The sequence below is a fragment of the Schizosaccharomyces cryophilus genome, assembly GCF_000004155.1.
Source record: "Schizosaccharomyces cryophilus OY26 unplaced genomic scaffold supercont4.3, whole genome shotgun sequence".
Classification (NCBI taxonomy): domain Eukaryota; kingdom Fungi; phylum Ascomycota; class Schizosaccharomycetes; order Schizosaccharomycetales; family Schizosaccharomycetaceae; genus Schizosaccharomyces; species Schizosaccharomyces cryophilus.
The window spans coordinates 1,178,647-1,196,765 of NW_013185626.1; the positions used below are offsets into that span (position 1 = coordinate 1,178,647).

At 37.8% G+C, this 18,119-nt stretch overlaps 10 protein-coding genes across 10 annotated transcripts; 5 read left to right on the plus strand and 5 right to left on the minus strand.

Annotated features, from left to right (window-relative positions):
* Window positions 1-28: 28 nt before the first annotated feature.
* SPOG_04779 (uncharacterized protein) lies at window positions 29-2,049 on the plus strand. The gene has a single exon (XM_013168051.1). The coding sequence runs from the start codon at window positions 494-496 to the stop codon at window positions 1,469-1,471; it is 978 nt and encodes a 325-aa protein (XP_013023505.1). The 5' UTR covers window positions 29-493; the 3' UTR covers window positions 1,472-2,049.
* On the minus strand, window positions 1,570-2,998 carry SPOG_04780 (rab GTPase binding protein). Its single transcript, XM_013168052.1, has 3 exons — window positions 2,697-2,998; window positions 2,233-2,525; window positions 1,570-2,175 (listed from the first exon to the last, which is right to left on the minus strand). Exons 1-3 carry the CDS (start codon window positions 2,916-2,918, stop codon window positions 2,007-2,009), a joined length of 684 nt encoding a protein of 227 aa, XP_013023506.1. The 5' UTR covers window positions 2,919-2,998; the 3' UTR covers window positions 1,570-2,006.
* A 1,460-nt stretch (window positions 2,999-4,458) lies between these two features.
* SPOG_04781 (integral inner nuclear membrane protein Ima1) lies at window positions 4,459-6,189 on the plus strand (the record flags this gene model as incomplete). The annotated part of the gene is made up of 2 exons (XM_013168053.1): window positions 4,459-4,535; window positions 4,575-6,189. The coding sequence occupies 2 exons, from the start codon at window positions 4,459-4,461 to the stop codon at window positions 6,187-6,189; spliced, it is 1,692 nt and encodes a 563-aa protein (XP_013023507.1).
* A 394-nt stretch (window positions 6,190-6,583) lies between these two features.
* On the plus strand, window positions 6,584-7,649 carry SPOG_04782 (ubiquinol-cytochrome-c reductase complex subunit 6). The gene has a single exon (XM_013168054.1). It carries the CDS (start codon window positions 6,675-6,677, stop codon window positions 7,068-7,070), a length of 396 nt encoding a protein of 131 aa, XP_013023508.1. The 5' UTR covers window positions 6,584-6,674; the 3' UTR covers window positions 7,071-7,649.
* Window positions 7,576-8,803, plus strand: SPOG_04783 (uncharacterized protein). The gene has a single exon (XM_013168055.1). It carries the CDS (start codon window positions 7,971-7,973, stop codon window positions 8,661-8,663), a length of 693 nt encoding a protein of 230 aa, XP_013023509.1. The 5' UTR covers window positions 7,576-7,970; the 3' UTR covers window positions 8,664-8,803.
* A 159-nt stretch (window positions 8,804-8,962) lies between these two features.
* Window positions 8,963-11,821, minus strand: SPOG_04784 (diacylglycerol binding protein; the record flags this gene model as incomplete). The annotated part of the gene is made up of 1 exon (XM_013168056.1): window positions 8,963-11,821. One exon carries the CDS (start codon window positions 11,819-11,821, stop codon window positions 8,963-8,965), a length of 2,859 nt encoding a protein of 952 aa, XP_013023510.1.
* Window positions 11,764-13,211, plus strand: SPOG_04786 (histone lysine methyltransferase Set7). Its single transcript, XM_013168058.1, has 2 exons — window positions 11,764-12,461; window positions 12,684-13,211. The coding sequence occupies exons 1-2, from the start codon at window positions 12,426-12,428 to the stop codon at window positions 13,092-13,094; spliced, it is 447 nt and encodes a 148-aa protein (XP_013023512.1). The 5' UTR covers window positions 11,764-12,425; the 3' UTR covers window positions 13,095-13,211.
* Window positions 11,953-12,251, minus strand: SPOG_04785 (uncharacterized protein; the record flags this gene model as incomplete). Its single annotated transcript, XM_013168057.1, has 2 exons — window positions 12,042-12,251; window positions 11,953-12,000 (listed from the first exon to the last, which is right to left on the minus strand). Exons 1-2 carry the CDS (start codon window positions 12,201-12,203, stop codon window positions 11,953-11,955), a joined length of 210 nt encoding a protein of 69 aa, XP_013023511.1. The 5' UTR covers window positions 12,204-12,251.
* A 417-nt stretch (window positions 13,212-13,628) lies between the features above and the next one.
* On the minus strand, window positions 13,629-16,080 carry SPOG_04787 (CAMKK/ELM protein kinase Ssp1; the record flags this gene model as incomplete). Its single annotated transcript, XM_013168059.1, has 2 exons — window positions 13,629-15,662; window positions 16,027-16,080. 2 exons carry the CDS (start codon window positions 16,078-16,080, stop codon window positions 13,629-13,631), a joined length of 2,088 nt encoding a protein of 695 aa, XP_013023513.1.
* A 33-nt stretch (window positions 16,081-16,113) lies between these two features.
* SPOG_04788 (chorismate synthase) lies at window positions 16,114-17,788 on the minus strand. The gene has a single exon (XM_013168060.1). It carries the CDS (start codon window positions 17,706-17,708, stop codon window positions 16,518-16,520), a length of 1,191 nt encoding a protein of 396 aa, XP_013023514.1. The 5' UTR covers window positions 17,709-17,788; the 3' UTR covers window positions 16,114-16,517.
* Between the last annotated feature and the right edge of the window lie 331 nt (window positions 17,789-18,119).

Genomic DNA, 18,119 nt, shown 5'->3' on the forward strand with positions numbered 1-18,119 from the left:
TTTTTGGCGTACACTAAAACTTCAACCTCAGACTTTTAAAACAAAAACAAAATAAAAAAAGTTCCTATAATGTTTGTATAAGAAGGGATCCAACCAAACTATTAACTTCAATTCTTAGTCTGTATTGTTCTTCTATTGCAGGGCTAATCGCTTCACTTTATGTTGGCTTGTTTTAGACTTTCCTAACAAGTAGGACAATATGACAGACAACCTAAGGAAGGTATCAAAAAAAAAGAGTTTGAAGCAAACCATTATTCAGCATTCTTAACATGTCTTTCTACAGAAATCCATTTTCATCATGAAGATGTTCCACATCATATATACGCAAATGCTTCGGTAAATGTCCTACTTATACCCATCAACTGAACCAGATTGTACCAACTCTCAGCTTTTATTTCTTTAGTAAAACCTTTGGATTTGTATTTTCTTTTTTCTATTTTACTATATTTTAAATCAGTTTGAGATAAACTCTCAGTAATAAATCACGTTCGCAATGTCATCACCTCAAAGAGGAAATCTTTTGACTCGTGTCAAGCGTATTATACCACCATTGTCTGGATCGGCGCATAAGGGACAAGCTGGCCGAGTGGGTATTTTTGGTGGATGTCAGCATTATACCGGAGCTCCTTACTATTCTTCGATGAGTTCTATGCTCTTTGGTACTGATCAGAGTCATATCTTCTGTGAAAAGAATGCCGCAAATGTTATCAAAAGTTATTCTCCTGACCTAATTGTACATCCTTTCTTGCGAGAAAAGGAAAACAAAAATCCTGGTGACTCCATTGATGGTATCCTGGAACTTGTTAAACCTATGATGGAACGGTTGCATGCCATCGTAATTGGTCCAGGCTTGGGTCGTGATGAATGGATGCTAGAAACCACTGCCAGAGTAATCCAGTATGCTCGAGAAAAGGAAATGCCTATGGTAATTGATGCGGATGGTCTCTTTTTGATTCAACAGCGCCCTGAAGTAGTGAGCGGGTATCATAACGTAGTTTTGACGCCTAACGTCGTGGAGTTTAAGCGTCTTTGTGAAAAAGTAAATATTGAAAGCGAAGGCCCTGATGCCTGTCACCAATTGGCTAAAAAACTGAATCTTTTGATTATCCAAAAAGGTAAAGAAGATCTAATTTCCGACGGAGGTACGACTTACGCTTGCTCTGTTCCCGGGGGATTAAAACGTTGTGGTGGTCAAGGCGATATTCTTACAGGGATTCTTGTTACCTTCCTTGCTTGGCGAAATGCCTATTTGAATAAGCAGTGGGATATCGAAGGCGACATGGATGCTAAAGAATGCCTGTTTTTGGCAGCATATGGAGCCTGTGCCACCACTAGGTGGTGCAGCCGTGTATCATTCAAAGAATGTGGAAGGGCAACACAGTCAAGTGACTTGGTTCGTCATGTTGGACATGTTTACAATGCTTTAATGGACGATGAAATTCCTTCAACTGAGCAGATGGTCAAGGAATAGATTTGAAACACATTATGAGCATTGCAACGATATAAGGATTATTAAATTTTATAATGATAGCTACGATCTTTAGATGATTATGCAAGTTTTCTCTTGATGTTTTGATACTTTGGTTAAAAATTGATGTTTTTTAAAATACAAACGTGTGGTAGTGGGATGTATTCACTATGGACCCCTCTTTGATGTCTTAATGAGCATAGTTAACATTTAACCCTTCTGTGGACTTTGCATTATACATGAAAGATAGCTTGTTTTTTCGATAAGAGAGTTACCTGCCGAATATATTCATATATTGTAAAAGTCACGTATCTGTCATGCAATAATTTTAAGTCTTTAAGTGTTCAAGAGATGGGCCTATACGTGGATAGCAGAAAAATACGAATAAAAAGGACATAAGAATCGAATAGCACATTACAAACTAGATATCATGAAAGATCGGTAAACCACACATCTTCAAAGTAGGAAACACGGCAGTCTTTTGCGAAACAAAGGGCTAAATAAAATATGATAACAAAATGACTGCTAAGGAATCCAATTATTTTGAAAAGACAGTAATAACAGCAAATACAGCGTAAAATAGAGCAATGGGATAGGCGACAAGGAAGCGCATATTGTTGACTTGGAGAATGGCAACAAACATAGCACTAGCAGCATATGTGCACCACATAGATGCTAAAGCAGCAAAGGCATATCCCAAGATTCTGCTATAACAGAGTTAGTACGTGACTGCATGAAACCATTTTAAGGTGTTTCCCACATACTTAAAAGACATCAAGTTTTTGAAAAAGGCTACTACTACCAAAGGGAGCAAAGAGTATCCCAAGACGCTGACGGTACGGGTATAAAATAAATTCTTCGCAGACATTAAACGTAAAACGAGATGCAAGCTAAGTGAACCAAGTAGAGCTATTCCATAAATATATCCAAAATGGGATCGACCATGTAAGGAAAGGAAAGTACTGAATAAAAGACAGAATAAGACGGGGCCCGCCATATCTGTATCGTCCATAATATGAACATCAACATGTTTAAAGGGATTCAGTACATGCGTGGTCTAGTCACCGAGTTAGCAGATATTCTTTTAAAAGCAAAATGGGATAGAACATATCTCTCTAATGAGAGTAGACACACAATTCACGCAGATTCTATACGCTAAACTCCCTTTCTCAAGTTTCTCGCATTGGCAAACTGACAGTGTACAAAGTAAAAGCATCGAATCACTTACCTTTTGTTTTATATGACTGAAATTAATGTCTAGTTCCTCAAGTAATGAGGGTTCTCCTGGGTATCCACTCGTCGAAAATGCCGCTAGCCAGCCTTGACTTAGAGATTCACTTAATGGTTCATCATAAAACCCCGAAGACCGTGCCTGTGCAGTATAAGAATTTGTTTCGGGAAAACTCCCTTGATAATATTGTAAATTTGCCGGATTGTTGTAATAAGCCATGGATTTTTGTTTTCACAGATGCATGCTCTGGGTACGTAGTCAATTCTCTCCCCATATGAGTATACGGTAAGGGTTATGCTTGTATAGAAAACACAAAAAAGATGGATATGAATAGCAAACTAGACAGTTGAATGTTTTTAAACAGGTTCCATAGTATTTAATTCGTCTCGAGGTATCGGTTTTTCTTTGTGTGCAATTGCGGTGAAAGTTGAGCGAAACGGTTGGAAACGAAGAGTAGTCGATATAAACGGCCATAGAATCTCTATTTCCATTAAGTTTGTCTGTCAATTATGAAAGAATCAATGGTTTCCTCAGCGATCGCAAAGAATAATTCCTGCTAACATGAAAAGATAAATCTCTCTGCCAGATTTGACAATGGGCCTTTTCATTTTCCTCAAAGGGCTTGAAACATTAAAGCTACCAGCCTAAATTGATGTCTTGTTCAAAAATATGTATGTAGAATTGCATTTTGTACGTGGAATTTGCACCAAAACAAATATCATATTCTTTTCAAAACAATATGATATTTGAACGATGTAAAGTTCATACGCTGAAGAGCTTAAACTAGAAAAAATTCATATTCTCTTTATGAGAAACTTTTGGAGACTCGTTAGGGATGTAGGCTCGAAATGTCTACGCTCTATTTCATCTGCTGACTTTACCTATACAGGAATATATTCTCAATGTTCTCAATTTATAAAATAGCTATTCTATAAGATATGTCAAATTACATTTATGAATGCTATCGTCATAAAGCTTTTGAGATTCAAATCATCGTCCATCATATCGAAACCGAACAAAGCGGTTTCTCAATTCCTATACGAAGAATTATTTTCTTTTTTTCGTTTTTAAAAGAAACTACAGAGGGATCTCTCCAAAAGCCATAGAATCAGAAATGTAAATAAAAGATAGTTTAGCGTTGAAAATTTCAGAGCGTTAGTAAACAAACAATCATTCACCTTTGTCAAAATGCGTTGATTTAGAGAAATGAACATTCTCTTCTTTCCCTTCATGCTCTCTTTTTACTATTTCCTTCAATATCTTCTTTTTATGACTTGTTCTCGTGAAAAACGAATAAAGTTTTTTGATTAACTTTTTTATGCGAAAAAATGAAAAACAATTGAATCTTCCACGCGTTCATAGGTGTAGTTTTACTGTAATCTAATAAAACAACTAAAAAAATTCCCCATTCTATGTGGAACTAGGAAAAAATACACAGAATTATTCGTTCTGAAGTTGGGATTGTTTCACTCGCTATTAATAACCACCAACTTGGCCTTTACAGCAATTTCCATGTTGTTCATCTTTAGCCATCTTTAATCATAGTCAAAACAAATACTTTCTTTTTCCTTCCCTTTTGTTTTATTTTTTTTTGTTGCTCCAAAGTGTTGTGCTTTTTGGACAACGTGAAATAGATTCAGTAAGAAGGAAGCGCATTCTTTGCCTTCGTCCAGGGTTTTTCTCTTTTTTCTTTTTTCATTGAATCCTTCTTTTTTTTTAAAGAAATAAAATCCTGATCCTCTTCCCCAAAGGATGGAATATGGTCTGGGGTAAACTAAGTACCGTAGGTAAAGAGACACCCGATTTGAAAAACCGAAATGGCATGAAGGACAAGACGTATAAACGATGTTTTTCCTGTAATGAATATGTAAGAAGGTCAAAGAATGGATCCATAAAGGAGTGGACTTGTCCTCTTTGTGAAGCTCCAAACCACTTTGATGAAAATGGAGAGGTCATGGATTATCGTCCTCCAACGCCGCCATCGTATGAGACGTCTGCTCCTAATTTTCTCTCCAGAACCGTAGAAAGAAAACAGATGAGAAGCCCTTTTTGCGAGAACTGCTTGAGGAACCAGCTGCTCGTGAATCGCATGCTGGCGGATTTTCTTCCCGAGCATAACCATCCCGATTATAAGGCTTATGAAGCTGCCTTTCCTAAGTATAAAGAATCTTTGGAAGAAAAGTTTCCAATTGTTTGTGATAAATGTTATGACCCAGTCCACAAACAACTTGAGGCAAACAATTACGAAGCAAAAAATCATGTGTTAGGACAGTGGCTCGTTCAATCCAAGGAAAAGCTTTATTCGACCCCCTCTTCAAGTAAAAATTCATTTTCTGTCACTATATGGGTCCTGAGAGGAATAGGGTTTCTCCTCTTTTATTCACACGCGATGGGATGGCATCTTTACCATTCCATTATACCCACTTTTTTCCCATTATTTGCTCAAAAAATACTGAACCAACTTTCTAGGTTTTTTTTGTTGAGTTTAAGTTTGAGTCAAGGTGCAATGATCACTTGGCTGGGTTTTTTTGTTATTTTTTGGAATCCTTACTGGCTTGTTCTTACTCGAGATTCCTCTACTAGTCTCTATGGAAGAGAGCAGTACATTCGTTCTCAGCTCATTTCTATTCTAATTCGACTAACTTCTGTCTATATTCTGAATCTTTACGAGTTTGCTATTAAAGCTGAATATTTCCGAGACGCTAATAACGTTCGTTCCACAATCTCTCAAATCCATACCATCTTATTCTTTGTTACTATTTTCTTTTTAATTGTTAGCTTTTCTTGCCTAGATTTCCGTTCTCCTCGAAGAATAAATTTAACAGCCACGACGCATCCAATAAAGTCAAGGAGAAGCAAGTCTACTCTAAACACGTTGAAAAAAAAATTACAAGGAAAGTCATTCAAAAGAAGACAAAAGGATAATGAAAAGCCTCCTGCTTTCCCTCAAACGACACCTTTGTCTTCACATTTTCGAAAATTGTCAGAGATGCCTAAAATTTCACCAATCTCAAATCTACAGAAAAAGTTGGAAGCTCTTCCAACCTCAAGCCCATATTCTGCAAAATCTTCTCCTTTTCAGCATGCTTCCCCGAATATTAGAGGAAAAGATTCCCTGAGAATGATGCCAACCTTTGCTGATTCGAAACCCGAAACCAAAAACTTGGATCAAGATAAAGAGACTGTACCGTTATCGGGTAAACAGGGAGATGATACTAATAGCTTCTTCAAGCCTTCTGGAATTGAAAATTTATTTTCTAAAACGCTAAACCTAACCAACGAACATGTTGAAGTTTTAGAAGCCAAAACTGCTATCCGGAGAAGAAATGGGCTTTTAGCCACGATTATGAGTATTTTCATCATTTCATTTTTGTTGACTATACAACGACTCTTTGAATTAAACAGGATGAACTTTGTTTGTATGCTTCTTGCAGGACTAAGCTCTTGCTGTATTTATATGTATCGCAATCGCTATGTTTTTAAGGCCTAAGGACTTCCAAGCGTTGTCGCTATATATTTGCTATTAACGCATATTAAAACACTTATGAGAATGAAGTTTTACCTCCAAGAATTTAAGAGTGATCATGTATTTGTTAAATTTATTACTCAATTTTTGTCAAAGTCGAACTCAGAATATCTATAAAGGAGTGATTTCATAGAAAAATTACTCTATCCTTATTAAATTCTCGTTTTAGTTTTATTTTTCTATTTATTAATATATTTTCTATAAGTCGTTTTCTGTTATCTTTGTAAGCGCTTTTTATAACCAATTCTTTCGCGAATTGTTTGTTAATTTGTTTATTACAATCAGGTAACAACAATAAACAGACCAAGTGACGATGTTCGTATACCATACCAATAAGATACTTCTGAACTTACCATCTGCCAATCTCACGGATCACAATTGTTGCAAAGAAAACTCTTGAATTGAGGAGTAAATAGTGTGAATTAGGTAAATATTTACTTTGTATTACCATGCAGCCCATCTCTTTAGCCAAGTACATTCAAAAATCTCCCTTTTTGTACAAGCTTTTGAAGCCCGTTTCGCAAGCCTATATTAACCTTGCTGGCTATCGTAAATTTGGTCTTCGTTACGATGATTTGACATTAGAAGAAAACGAAGTCGTTCAAAAGGCTTTGAACCGTATACCGGAACAAGAATCTTTTGACAGAGTTTATCGTATCCGCCGCGCCATGCAGTTGAACATTAATAACAAGGTTTTGCCCAAATCTGAGTGGACTAAGCCCGAAGACGACACTCTTTATCTTCGTCCTGTTGTCCAGCGTGTGACCGAGGAGAAGAGAGAGCGTGAGGCTTTTGACTCTCTCATTGTCGACAGAACTCCCAAGCCATCTGCAACTTCTCATTAATTGGGATATGTTTATAAGAAGCTGGATCTTTAGTTCCAGTAATGCATAAAATTGCGAAACGTGAGCAGTAAGATGCAGTCAATGACAAAAACCTTCTTTGCTCAATTCAGTTGAGTGCCTGATTGATCACGTACAAGATTTTCATTGGTTTTTCTCAGACCTAACAATGCAATTCTGGCTGTCCCACTTCTTACTGTTTATCCATGGTGATACAGTACTCAACTTCCTCCCTTCTCTATGTACCAGTCTTTTAACATTATCCTCTTTTGTTTCTATTTGCACTTAATCCTTTTTATTACTTTACAGTTTTAAAATTGAAAAGTTTGGGTTATGCAATGACCATCTTGAAACTGTTTTTCAAGAACTTTCTCATATCTCCCCCTTCTTTGACTGTCATTCGATGATTACTCTTTTCTAAATAACAGCCCATTTTTTCTTTTGAAATTTAAGCGTGTCATCCCAAAGTAGCTCTCTTCATTCCAATACTACAATTTCAGTTGTTTTGTAGCAGGCCTTAAACTTACATGCAAAAAAAAAGAAAAAAAAAATTCAGCATTGTATGATAAGCAGAAAACTGTCATGCAAATGTTTAAATAATAAAATCTGTTTACTTATAATTCTCAATTGCTTTATCTCGATAGATTCAAATTATAGAAATCTGTTGTCATCGCTTCTTCGCTCAAATCTAAAAAGAAAAGAAAAAGTAATAGACTTATATTCAATTTAATTTGGCTCGTTTGAATCATTAAGAATTACTGAACATAGCAAGTCAAGCATAGAACTTTTCTCTTATATCCTCTAAGACTGCTTTGAGTTTATGTAGGAAATGTTTCAGAAACAATCGCATTGGATATTCGGTCGCCTACAGGTTTATGCCTTTTTTTGCAATAAAAAAGAGACATGAGAGAAATTATAGACTATAAAAATCCAAAATATAAGCAAAAGTACAAAGATTTGTTCCATCGATTTGTCAAGGAGGAAAAACAAATAGACGTGGAGAGGTGCAGTCATAGTAGACAGCATGACCTTTGGAGAAGATTTGTTAAACGATGGAATGATGGAAAAATGCGTCAACAATGGTATTCCCTAATGCAAACTTCCGAGGCCGGTCATAATGATCAATCACCGGTAGGACCAAGCAAACCAACGGTTGATGACTTGTACGACCGACAAGAGCTACGCGAACAGATTCGAGAACAGCAACAGTCTTCAAAACGTTATGAAACCAAACTGCGAGTAAGACGTGAAACCGAACTGTTGGACGAAGTTTTGCCTAAAGAGCCAGCTGGTAGTAAACAAGCGTTATTGCAGAAAAAGAAGGAGAAGCAACATACTTTGAAGCAATACCGTGAGCGGTCGGATGAAGAAATGGAATTGAACGAGAACGACTTGTTTGGCGAACCTGACTCTTTTACCAAGCAGGTTGAAAGAGAGCATTTACGAAAAAAAAAGCGAGATGAAGGTCGACAGATGCGTCATTCCCAAAAAGACGCAGAAATCCTTCAAAAGATACAGGAACGAAAAGAAAAGGAAAAGAAAACAGTAGAGATGTTACGAGAAATGGCTCAGAGCCGCTTTACAAAATCGTCCTAATATATACATCTTGCTTCTATATTATGACTAGTAATAGTTTTGATAGCAAACACAATTACTTTTATTTTAATGAAGATATATTCATACTTACTATGCTCCTAAAGAATAAGCAAAAATATAATCAAGGGGTAAAAATCGCAAATCATGAACTTTATTTGATTAAGAATTAAAAACTTCATCTCCTTTACCTTTAAAATACATGAAACCAAAAAAATAAAAAACATTAAACATATTTTTCGTTTAAGCCGAAATTCGTGACGAAAAATGCACAAGTCGATCAAACAAACAGTTGTACAGCTTTACTTATTTTCATAAGAAATATCCGGTGTGGGTGCTATCTCAAATTTTTGGATTTCAAAGCTTCTATCATGTAAGAAGGACGTAGACTTTCCAAATATACGAGGCTTTCCGTTATTTTTTTCACATAAAAGTAACTGATCGAATAATGCAATGTTTGGATCATTGCGATTGCACTGAGAACGATCACTCACAAATTCGGAAAATGCTTGAGTGTTACAAAAACTGAGGATCCAATTTCCATGGACCTTGGATGAATGTCGTGCAAACTTTTTAAAATTGAATGATTCAAATCTTCTTTGACCATGTTCGTGATTTTCTTCTTTTTTCTGAAAAAATTGCCTGTAAGGACCGAGTATTTTAGTGAAAAACTTTAAGAAGACAGTCGACACCAATTGACCATTAAAACAAACGGGAGTACAAGGCATACATACATACCGAATAAACTCAACGTTGATATGTAAGCCACAATTGTCACACCGTAGATGGGTTTGTTCTAAGGGAGCACCAGAAACAGCACAGATGGTAAGAGAACCAACCGTATATAAATCGATGGAAACATACCGAAGTTTGTGCCCTTCCTTATAGAGAAGATGTCTGCTTGTTTTCTCGGCGACATTGTTTAAGTGAGGAATGTTCACAAACGATTTATTTCTCTTAAAGGGCTCTTCATGTTGTCCATCAGAATACGTATAAGCTGCTGTCATTGAATTTCTCCGACTGCTTTCAGTGGCAGACGAAAACGACTTATTAGTTTCAATCGCCATAGGAGAAACAGATCTAGTCAAAGGCGGGGAAGAAAAGTGACGAGTGTGTTCAGAGGTTGAGCGTCCATAAGAAGAAAGTCTAGGCAAAGATTTTGACACATCCAGCTGTTTCGGAAAAGAAATACTTGAAACGTTTTCCTGGAACCTTAAGAAGCCATTTAAAATCGGCGGTATTACATACGAATTCCTATTAACCCAGGGATGCCGAGAAAGGAAGAATGGAATATGGAATCTTTCTCGCAACGGAAAACTCGTTGTTGTGCTCAAAGGCACCGTTTTATTAGGATACGCTTCATATGCATATCTTGGAACACCGAAAGGAATATCATATTGAGAGTGCAAGGGGGCAGCAGTATTTAAATTCGCATATAGTTTATGCCGTAGAGAAGCAGGTAAAGTGACCAACTCGCCATATGTCTTAACCCAGTTGTTATCCAAGTCGCATACCACTAGAGGTACACTATCCAACTGCAAATTATTCAAAGATATAGCATCGCTCAAAATACCGATAATGTATGAGCAAGGTGCTTCAAGACACGATATCAACCTACGTGGCAAAACAGGAATAAACAGACCTTGCCAAACTAGTGGATAAAGTAAATGAATAAGAGCAAATGACGCATAACTAAGCATGCTTATACTCTTGGATATAAACAGAATTTTTGACTCTAGGAGAGCTGCTTCAAAAAGAGTTAAGATGTTCCACGAGTCTAAAGCTCGAAAAAGAGGATACAAGTCCACATCGCACCATCCAGGAATTTCATTCAACGGGCTACGAAAAACACAAAGTCGGAGAGGTCCAACTTCAACGCGAGTCTGAGAAAGGCCTCTAGGTGGTAATGGAATTTCATAGCATATGTTCTTTATATAAGCCTCAATAGACATATTTCGTAAGAAGTCAATGTCAAAGGGAGGAATGTAATCAAGATCATCTACAAGAAGAGGCGAACATATAATTCGAAGCCAATCGCGGCAGAAAGATTGCAAATAAGGACATCTGGTCAGAACGCCGTATGATTTCGGCAACCAGATGTGCTGACCTTCAGTGAATACGTCAGTTAATCCAAAAAGTATATTTTTCATAGGACGTAACATCTCTTTGTATAGATGTATATTTTCTTCGCAAATAGCCATTTGATCTGATAAATGCGCACGTGAAAAGTGGGTTTGCTCAGTGCTTTGCGCCATCTCAAGTAACTGAGAAAGACGTTTTTTTTCTGCATCTAGCTTAAATAGCAAAGAATCAACTACTTCTAGATCCTCGGGGGACGCGTAGTGATTTCGCCAAACATCACAAGCCTTCAGCAACTCTGATTGCATCTCCAAAGACATTTTTACCCAAACAACCATACAAACTCCATAAATCCTAGAATTATCCTCGCTTGTCAAAGCAAAGGAGTGGTATGTTGAGGTAGGACGCGTGCAGGACTGCTTGATAGCTATGTCATTAGGAAACACAAACATTGGCACATAGTTGGGAAATTCACAACGAGAGCTTTTTGCACTTTCTTTGTCTAAATCTTTAGTGGTCGGATATCTGAGCAATAAAGAAGGAGGAAAACTTTTTTCCAAGGGGTGTAACGAGGGAGATAAAGGAACACTTTCCGGATAGGCAACGTAAGACTGATATACTTCAGACAGTGTATAGGTAGTGCCTATACTGACGCGATTTTGTAGAGGTTCCTTATCTAAATCAGATATATTTGGAGTAGGTATATTTTGTGGTCGTTTATGAGTGATAGAGCTAACACTGGGACGAATAAGGCTTGAATTAGATGCAGAAAACCCGTCCTTTTTTCTTGATGTAGGATCTGGTGCCTTTGGAGAGGAAGCCCAACTTGATGCAGCTCGCTTCGGCGATCCGGTAATAGACGAAGAGACGAAAAGGCTTCCTGGCTGGTTCTGATCTTTGTTAATGGACAATAATTGTGGTATACCCGATGCCCCTTTCGTTGAAGTGTTCTTTGCCAAATTCGCTGCTAAACAATTGCTATGTTCGGAGACATCATCTTCAGTTTCTGGCAATGTCACTACATCACTGAACGTTTTTTTCGACAACCCTACGAGAAAGAAATGATCTGCAATCGTTTCCATTACAAAAGCAAATTAAATCATGATTCCCATTTACCAAAAAAAATCTTCCAGATCTAGACACGAAGGCGCGAGTAAAATAAAATCATATAAGTGCAGAAACCAACAATCCCTTCGATATGGTTTTTGACTAACTAGTATTTGATCTCGTAACGAATTCTCTTAGCTCGTACAATTTTATTCTATATCAGTCTTAAATAAAACCCTTTCTCATTCTACCTACCTTGTAGGAATAGGTTAAAACAGACACAGACGCCTCTGCCTCCTCGCCTACTTCCAGAGAAATCACTGAATTACGAGGTAGAGCGATACTGGTATACAGCTTTAACGGTTCCTTACAAATTTTGAAAAATTGCATTTTTTGCATTTCATCTTCCAAAAACATTTAAAAATTTCGAAGTTTTCATCCTTTAGAGTGTATCCTGCAAGCTTCTGCAAACCTCGCAGTTCACCTCTTTCTAACAAGTTTCTATTTATGTTACAGAGTAACACGTTACTTTGAAAACGCCGTGAAAATTTCAAAGTCCCATTTAGAAAAGACTGTGTATGGCAAGATAAAATACAGCTTAGTATATTCATAACTCGTCTATGTCTTTTTGAAGCCAACATGAAGACAATTTCGCTCTTTGACCGTCCATTAGAGGTAAGTTACTTTGTCAATGCTTCACATTTTCACCTCCATACCAAGTACGAAAGCTTGTCATTTTTCTTTTATTTTTCATTACTTTAACTGTGATTCTCTTAATTTGTTTGTTCGTGAACGATGTATAAAAACAATCTTTCGATTACTTGTCGCCTGAATAAAAAATAAAAAAACACCCATTTCCTACTGAACTTACCATTTTTTAACACTAACACCTGTTAGATCCGGGATACAGAAACAAAAGGTCGTGGTGTATTCGCTTTAGAACATTTGCCTGCTCATACTTGTATCGAGATCAGCCCAGTTTTACTGTTTCAAAAAGAGCAATATGAAAACCATGGTCAATACACTGTTTTAAATGAGTATACCTATGTTTGGTCAGCAGGCAGGCAAGGATTAGCCCTCGGTTTAGGTAGCATGTTTAATCACGATCGGTGTCCTAATGTTTATTGGAAAAAGGACGAACCGAACCGTTGTATATCTTATTTTACTTTGCGACAGGTACATCCTAATGAAGAGTTATGTATATCATACGGTGATCAGTTATGGTTTGACGACGGCTCAGCTTCTAGTCATAATCACTATGATCAACCTGAAGAGGAAAACAGTTTCCTTCAAAACCTGCTTCTTTGATTAAAAAAAATAAAAACCCACAAATCCCTTTCTATCCTTTTAGTATTTGCTCTTTTACTTATTCGCGTTAGACTATGCGGTATAATATGGTTTTAACACATGTAAACAACGTTTATGACCTTTGTTCATTTCTCTCTCTTTTATTTTTTTTTTATTTGAGATAGATAGCTTTATTTTATAAAGGATATTTAAATTTTAATGTATTGTGTTAACTTGAAAGATCAAAAGACTCAACTCATAGAAATATATTTAATTTCTCAGTCAAATCATAAATAAAACGAATGGAATGTATCAAGCACTACGTAACGATATAATTCTTCCATAATCCTTTGCAAAGGTCTATGGCGAACAAATCAATAATAGTGCCTTTCAAAACAAGCAAATTCAGACGGACGCATAATGACATTAATAAAAACGAATGACAAGGTGGAACTTTACTCACCATTGTAAAGCCAAACATATAAAAACACAAATACAAAAACACAATATCAAAAAAAGGAAAAGAAACGAGTCAAGGATAAAGTCTACAAAGACTTAGTGACTGGAAGTCATGGGATGTTCAAAGTAATACGAAGGAGTAGCCCGTGTTTGGCTCGAAGGAAGACCATTGGAAGATAGAAAACCTGAAATTGAATGGTACTCTGGATCATCTCCTGGACGGGACTTGTTTAAACGCTCATAGTCACGCCAAGCAACCATCGGAACCTGGTCCTTCTTTAAGTCAAAATCGACTTCTTGGGAATAATCCATGGGATCACCATTTGGTTCCATGGAGGCTTGACTATAGACATCATAATCAGCTACCCTCGAATGCATTTTTGACGAATTTGGACTTTGGTCTTCAGAAGAAGATTCTTCATCATAATCATCTTCGTCACCAACATCCTCGTTATTGGCTTCAGCAGGGTCTGAAAGTTCACTAGCCGGGGATCGGTCCCAATTGAAATCAATTTTAGGTTTTTCTAAATGCTGAACTTCCTCGACGGAACCTTTGCCCCCAGATTTTTCTTCGGATTCGCTTGCATCTCTCTGTTGCTTGTCCATAGACATGTGATTAAATGAATCAGACAACTGCGTTATGGATAAAGCAAGGGATGAATTACTGGCATCGTTTTCTCTGCGAAAAGACGAATCAGAAGGAGACGATGAGACTTCCTGTTCTTGCGTTTTCGGACGACGAAAGCGAAAGAGCTTACTTAGCTTCTTACGCAAACGTCCCACCAAACTGACAGCAGAAGCAACCTCATCATTGGATACTTCAACGCGACCGCTTGCTTCGGGGTTTGTACCCTTAATCCATTCTTCATAATCTGGCATATCACGAATTGTCCACGGATGACGCTTCACTTCAGCCAAAGTTATACGAGTACTTGGATCTTTGCTAAGCAATCTATTAAGCAAATCATGGCCATCCTCTCCTATCTCAGGGGTAGAAGGGATTTGTAAGGGTTCATTAACGATCTTATCAAACAACTCATATTCCGTAGACGCTTGAAAAGGGCATCGGCCAAACAAAAGACAGAATAGAGTGGCACCTAAAGCCCATACATCAATAGCTTCAGAGATTTTCGGCCTGGGACGGTCTAAATCCGTCCAACACAGCTCAGGAGCAAAAAAGGCCGGCGTACCTACAGTCTTTACGAGTTCAACATCATTTTCCTCATTTAAACCACTACGCGCTATATACGAAACACCAAAATCGGATATTTTAACGCACGTGGAAGAGCTCAAAAGAAGGTTTGCAGGCTTTATATCTCGATGGATGATTCCTTGATAATGAAGGTATTCAAGGCCACAGACTACATCGCGGAAATATTGGCGAGCCTGCTCGACAGACAAAAGAGGAGACTGGTTCTCTGTCCACTGAATTTCACCTCCATTCATGTATTCGAGGACCAAGTACACTTTAGTAGAATTTGGATCGTCAATAACCTCGCGTAAGCGGACAACGTTCGGATGAATACATTTTTTTAGGATAGCAATTTCGCGACGTACTTTCTCCTTTTGGCTCGAAGAATTGGCACGACCGAGTTTAGGACGACGCTCCGTCTTGGGGATTATTTTTATGGCTAATAACGCCTTGGTATTGACTTCGCGCCCCAACTTGACTTTTCCATGCATGCCGCGGCCAATTTCGCTAACAATTTCATAGTCGTTGATGAACTTTCGGCCGGAAAATCTATCAAATCGCTTCTTGATTTTCTTTGTTTCTTTTACTTCACCCCACTCCTGTAAACGTTTCCATTGACGCTGAGCTTCTCGGAAATTATTGGAGTATAAACCCTGATTGTGTCGGCCTGGTTGAAACGTCCAGGAATGGGTAAGAGAGCTTCCTTCACCACCATTTGCCCCAGGTGAAATGACATAGTCGCCAGCACTGTAATTCCGCTTTCGAAAAGAGTCCGATCGGTTCGTATCGGAGACTGTTCCGTTTAAAGTTCCTGGTAGGCCAGGAGACCGCCTTTCTCTTTTTAACTCATTAGTTTCCGGGTGCCATGTATGCTTTCGGAGAAGATTGGTGTTGTTGAGTTTTTGATCGTTATTCGACGATCCCATGAATAAATCTCGCTTCGATCAAAAAGTTAGATTCTTTCAGCTCAAAATTAAATCATGAACTCTGTAATTTCAAGTAAAACGACGCATGCACTCGTATGAAACCTTTAAGTTTCGACTATTCTTCGCTGTTAATGTTCGGTAAAAAGCAGCCCAACTCAAGCAAACTTTATAAATTCCTTTTTCTTTTTTATTAAAAAACACAAGTTTCGTGTATCCAGCTAAGTTCAAACCCTCAACTTTCAGTTCTTTTGAGAAAATCCGTAGTTGGGGAAGGTCAAGTTTGTCTATTATGATCAGCTGTTATGAAGTAGATGACGCGAAGATTGTTAAAAAAGGTTTAGCAAAGAATAACCAACGTAGAAGCTTACGTACGTACGTTAATAATAATAACAGATAAATAACGTAGTACGTAATTTGGTAAACAAAGCATTTCCTAGTTGAATTCCAGTGTTAAATACCAAGAGAAGAAAGCACAAGCTGTATGAATTTAGACAAGAAACGAAATGAAACACAAATATCACTTTTTTTTTCTAATTTACGACTAATGCAACTATATACGTAAATTAACTCTCAATTTGTCAGCAAGTTCATGCAAGAAATAAAAAAAAAGGAATTCTATTAACACCAAAAAGAAAAGAATAAACGTTTGTACAGAAGGAATGAACTCACTGCGTCAAAACCAGACAAACAAAAAGGTATCTACGAAAATATTAACGAGTCAAAGGTGCCGAAAAATTGAGCATTGAAATCATCTTTGAGCTTGTTATAAAAGATAAAAGATAGATATGGATATCAACGGTTAAAGGGAGTACACACGGAACCAAAATCAGGTATCTATAACTTAGTAACTTTTCACTTAAAGCCTCTTTACAATGCATTCGGCAATAAGCTACGGGCAGCATTTCGGCTTTGTTGAATCATTAGAGCATCCATGACAGCCAAGGCAGCCATTGTTTCAACGATGGGAATAGCACGAGGAACAACACAAGGGTCATGACGACCTTTAGCGGCCAAAACACCACCAGAACCATCGTAGCGAGTGGAAGGCTGCTCCTTGCCAATCGTAGCGGGAGACTTAAAACCAACTGTAAAGTAAATATTTTCTCCATTAGTGATACCACCTTGGACACCGCCGCTGTTATTCGAGGAAGTACCGAGCTTGCCAGTAACTGGATTACGAACAAAAGGATCGTTATGAGCGGATCCAGGAACCTTACATCCCTCACGGCCAGAGCCGATTTCAAAAGACTTCGTGGCAGGAATGCTCATCATTGCATGAGCCAGCTTGGCTTCAATCTTGTCAAAACAAGGCTCACCAAGTCCACTAGGAACATTACGAATGACACAAGTGACGGTACCACCAATAGAATCGTGACTGTCACGAGCACGAGCAATACGTTCCGACATTCTGTTAGCAGTCTCAGCGTGAGGACAACGTACAGTTGTTTTATCGACTTCCTCCCGAGTAATTTCGTTTAAAAACTTCAAGTACTCAGGAGTAATAGGGGAGTCATAGTCATCCGTCTCATCATCGATTGCAGAGGAGCTAGTCTTTGTTTGATGAAGAGGAATGGCGATTTTACCGACGCTTGACACAAAAGCAACGAATTCGATGCCAAAAGCTTCTCGTAAATACTTTTCAGCTATGGCACCGCCGGCAACACGGCCAATTGTCTCCCGAGCACTAGAACGACCACCACCAGAGGAGGCTTTAACGCCATACTTTTCCAAATAAGTAAAATCAGCATGTGAAGGACGTGGATAGTTATCCATATCCGAGTAATCATGAGGCTTCTGGTCCTGGTTTAATACCATCATACCGATAGGACTTCCTAATGTAACGCCAAACTCGGTTCCACTTTGGATATGAACACGGTCTTTCTCATTACGAGGTGTAGTCAGATTTGATTGACCAGGACGGCGACGAGTAAGTTGGACTTGTACATCATCTTCTGCAAGATTCATGCCTGGAGGGCATCCTTCCACAATGCAACCAACACTTCTACAGTGTGATTCACCATAAGTTGTAACTTTGAATAATGTACCAAAGGACGACATCTTGAGTTTTTGTTATTTTCTACAAATAAAATGATTCAACGATCAGCAATTACCGTTTCCCAATTCCAAGCAAAAATTGGCAAAAGCCAAGATCCTTTTGGCTCCATCAACCAAACACCCTGTTTGATTAGTGTGATCTAGCATTGTACGTTATACGAACTCCTCGCTGCTTGCTATACACTATGAATGCTGGTTTAATAAGTGAATCTCGTACACCAAAGCTAGTAAAAGTAGAGGCATAGATATCGATGAATTGAACTGGAAATATCTGGTAAACAGAAAAATGAAATAAGAAGGTAAGACGAGACTTCAACTTCTATATAGTCAGACATATATACCACTTATTTAAGTTTTTATTTTTTGTTAAATATACTAAAGGAGATCCACTCATAGAAATTGAAATAACTTAGC

What these genes read in the sequence shown, in the direction of transcription:
- SPOG_04788 (XM_013168060.1), bottom strand. Translation starts at nt 17,708, where the DNA reads ATGTCGTCCTTTGGTACATTATTCAAAGTTACAACTTATGGTGAATCA.
- SPOG_04779 (XM_013168051.1), top strand. Translation starts at nt 494, where the DNA reads ATGTCATCACCTCAAAGAGGAAATCTTTTGACTCGTGTCAAGCGTATT.
- SPOG_04782 (XM_013168054.1), top strand. Translation starts at nt 6,675, where the DNA reads ATGCAGCCCATCTCTTTAGCCAAGTACATTCAAAAATCTCCCTTTTTG.
- SPOG_04780 (XM_013168052.1), bottom strand. Translation starts at nt 2,918, where the DNA reads ATGGCTTATTACAACAATCCGGCAAATTTACAATATTATCAAGGGAGT. An exon ending in TCAGTCATATAAAACAAAAG is followed by an intron (nt 2,526 to 2,696) that starts GTAAGTGATTCG and finishes CTCGGTGACTAG; the next exon opens with ACCACGCATGTACTGAATCC. An exon ending in AAAAACTTGATGTCTTTTAA is followed by an intron (nt 2,176 to 2,232) that starts GTATGTGGGAAA and finishes ACTCTGTTATAG; the next exon opens with CAGAATCTTGGGATATGCCT.
- SPOG_04786 (XM_013168058.1), top strand. Translation starts at nt 12,426, where the DNA reads ATGAAGACAATTTCGCTCTTTGACCGTCCATTAGAG. An exon ending in TCTTTGACCGTCCATTAGAG is followed by an intron (nt 12,462 to 12,683) that starts GTAAGTTACTTT and finishes AACACCTGTTAG; the next exon opens with ATCCGGGATACAGAAACAAA.
- SPOG_04783 (XM_013168055.1), top strand. Translation starts at nt 7,971, where the DNA reads ATGAGAGAAATTATAGACTATAAAAATCCAAAATATAAGCAAAAGTAC.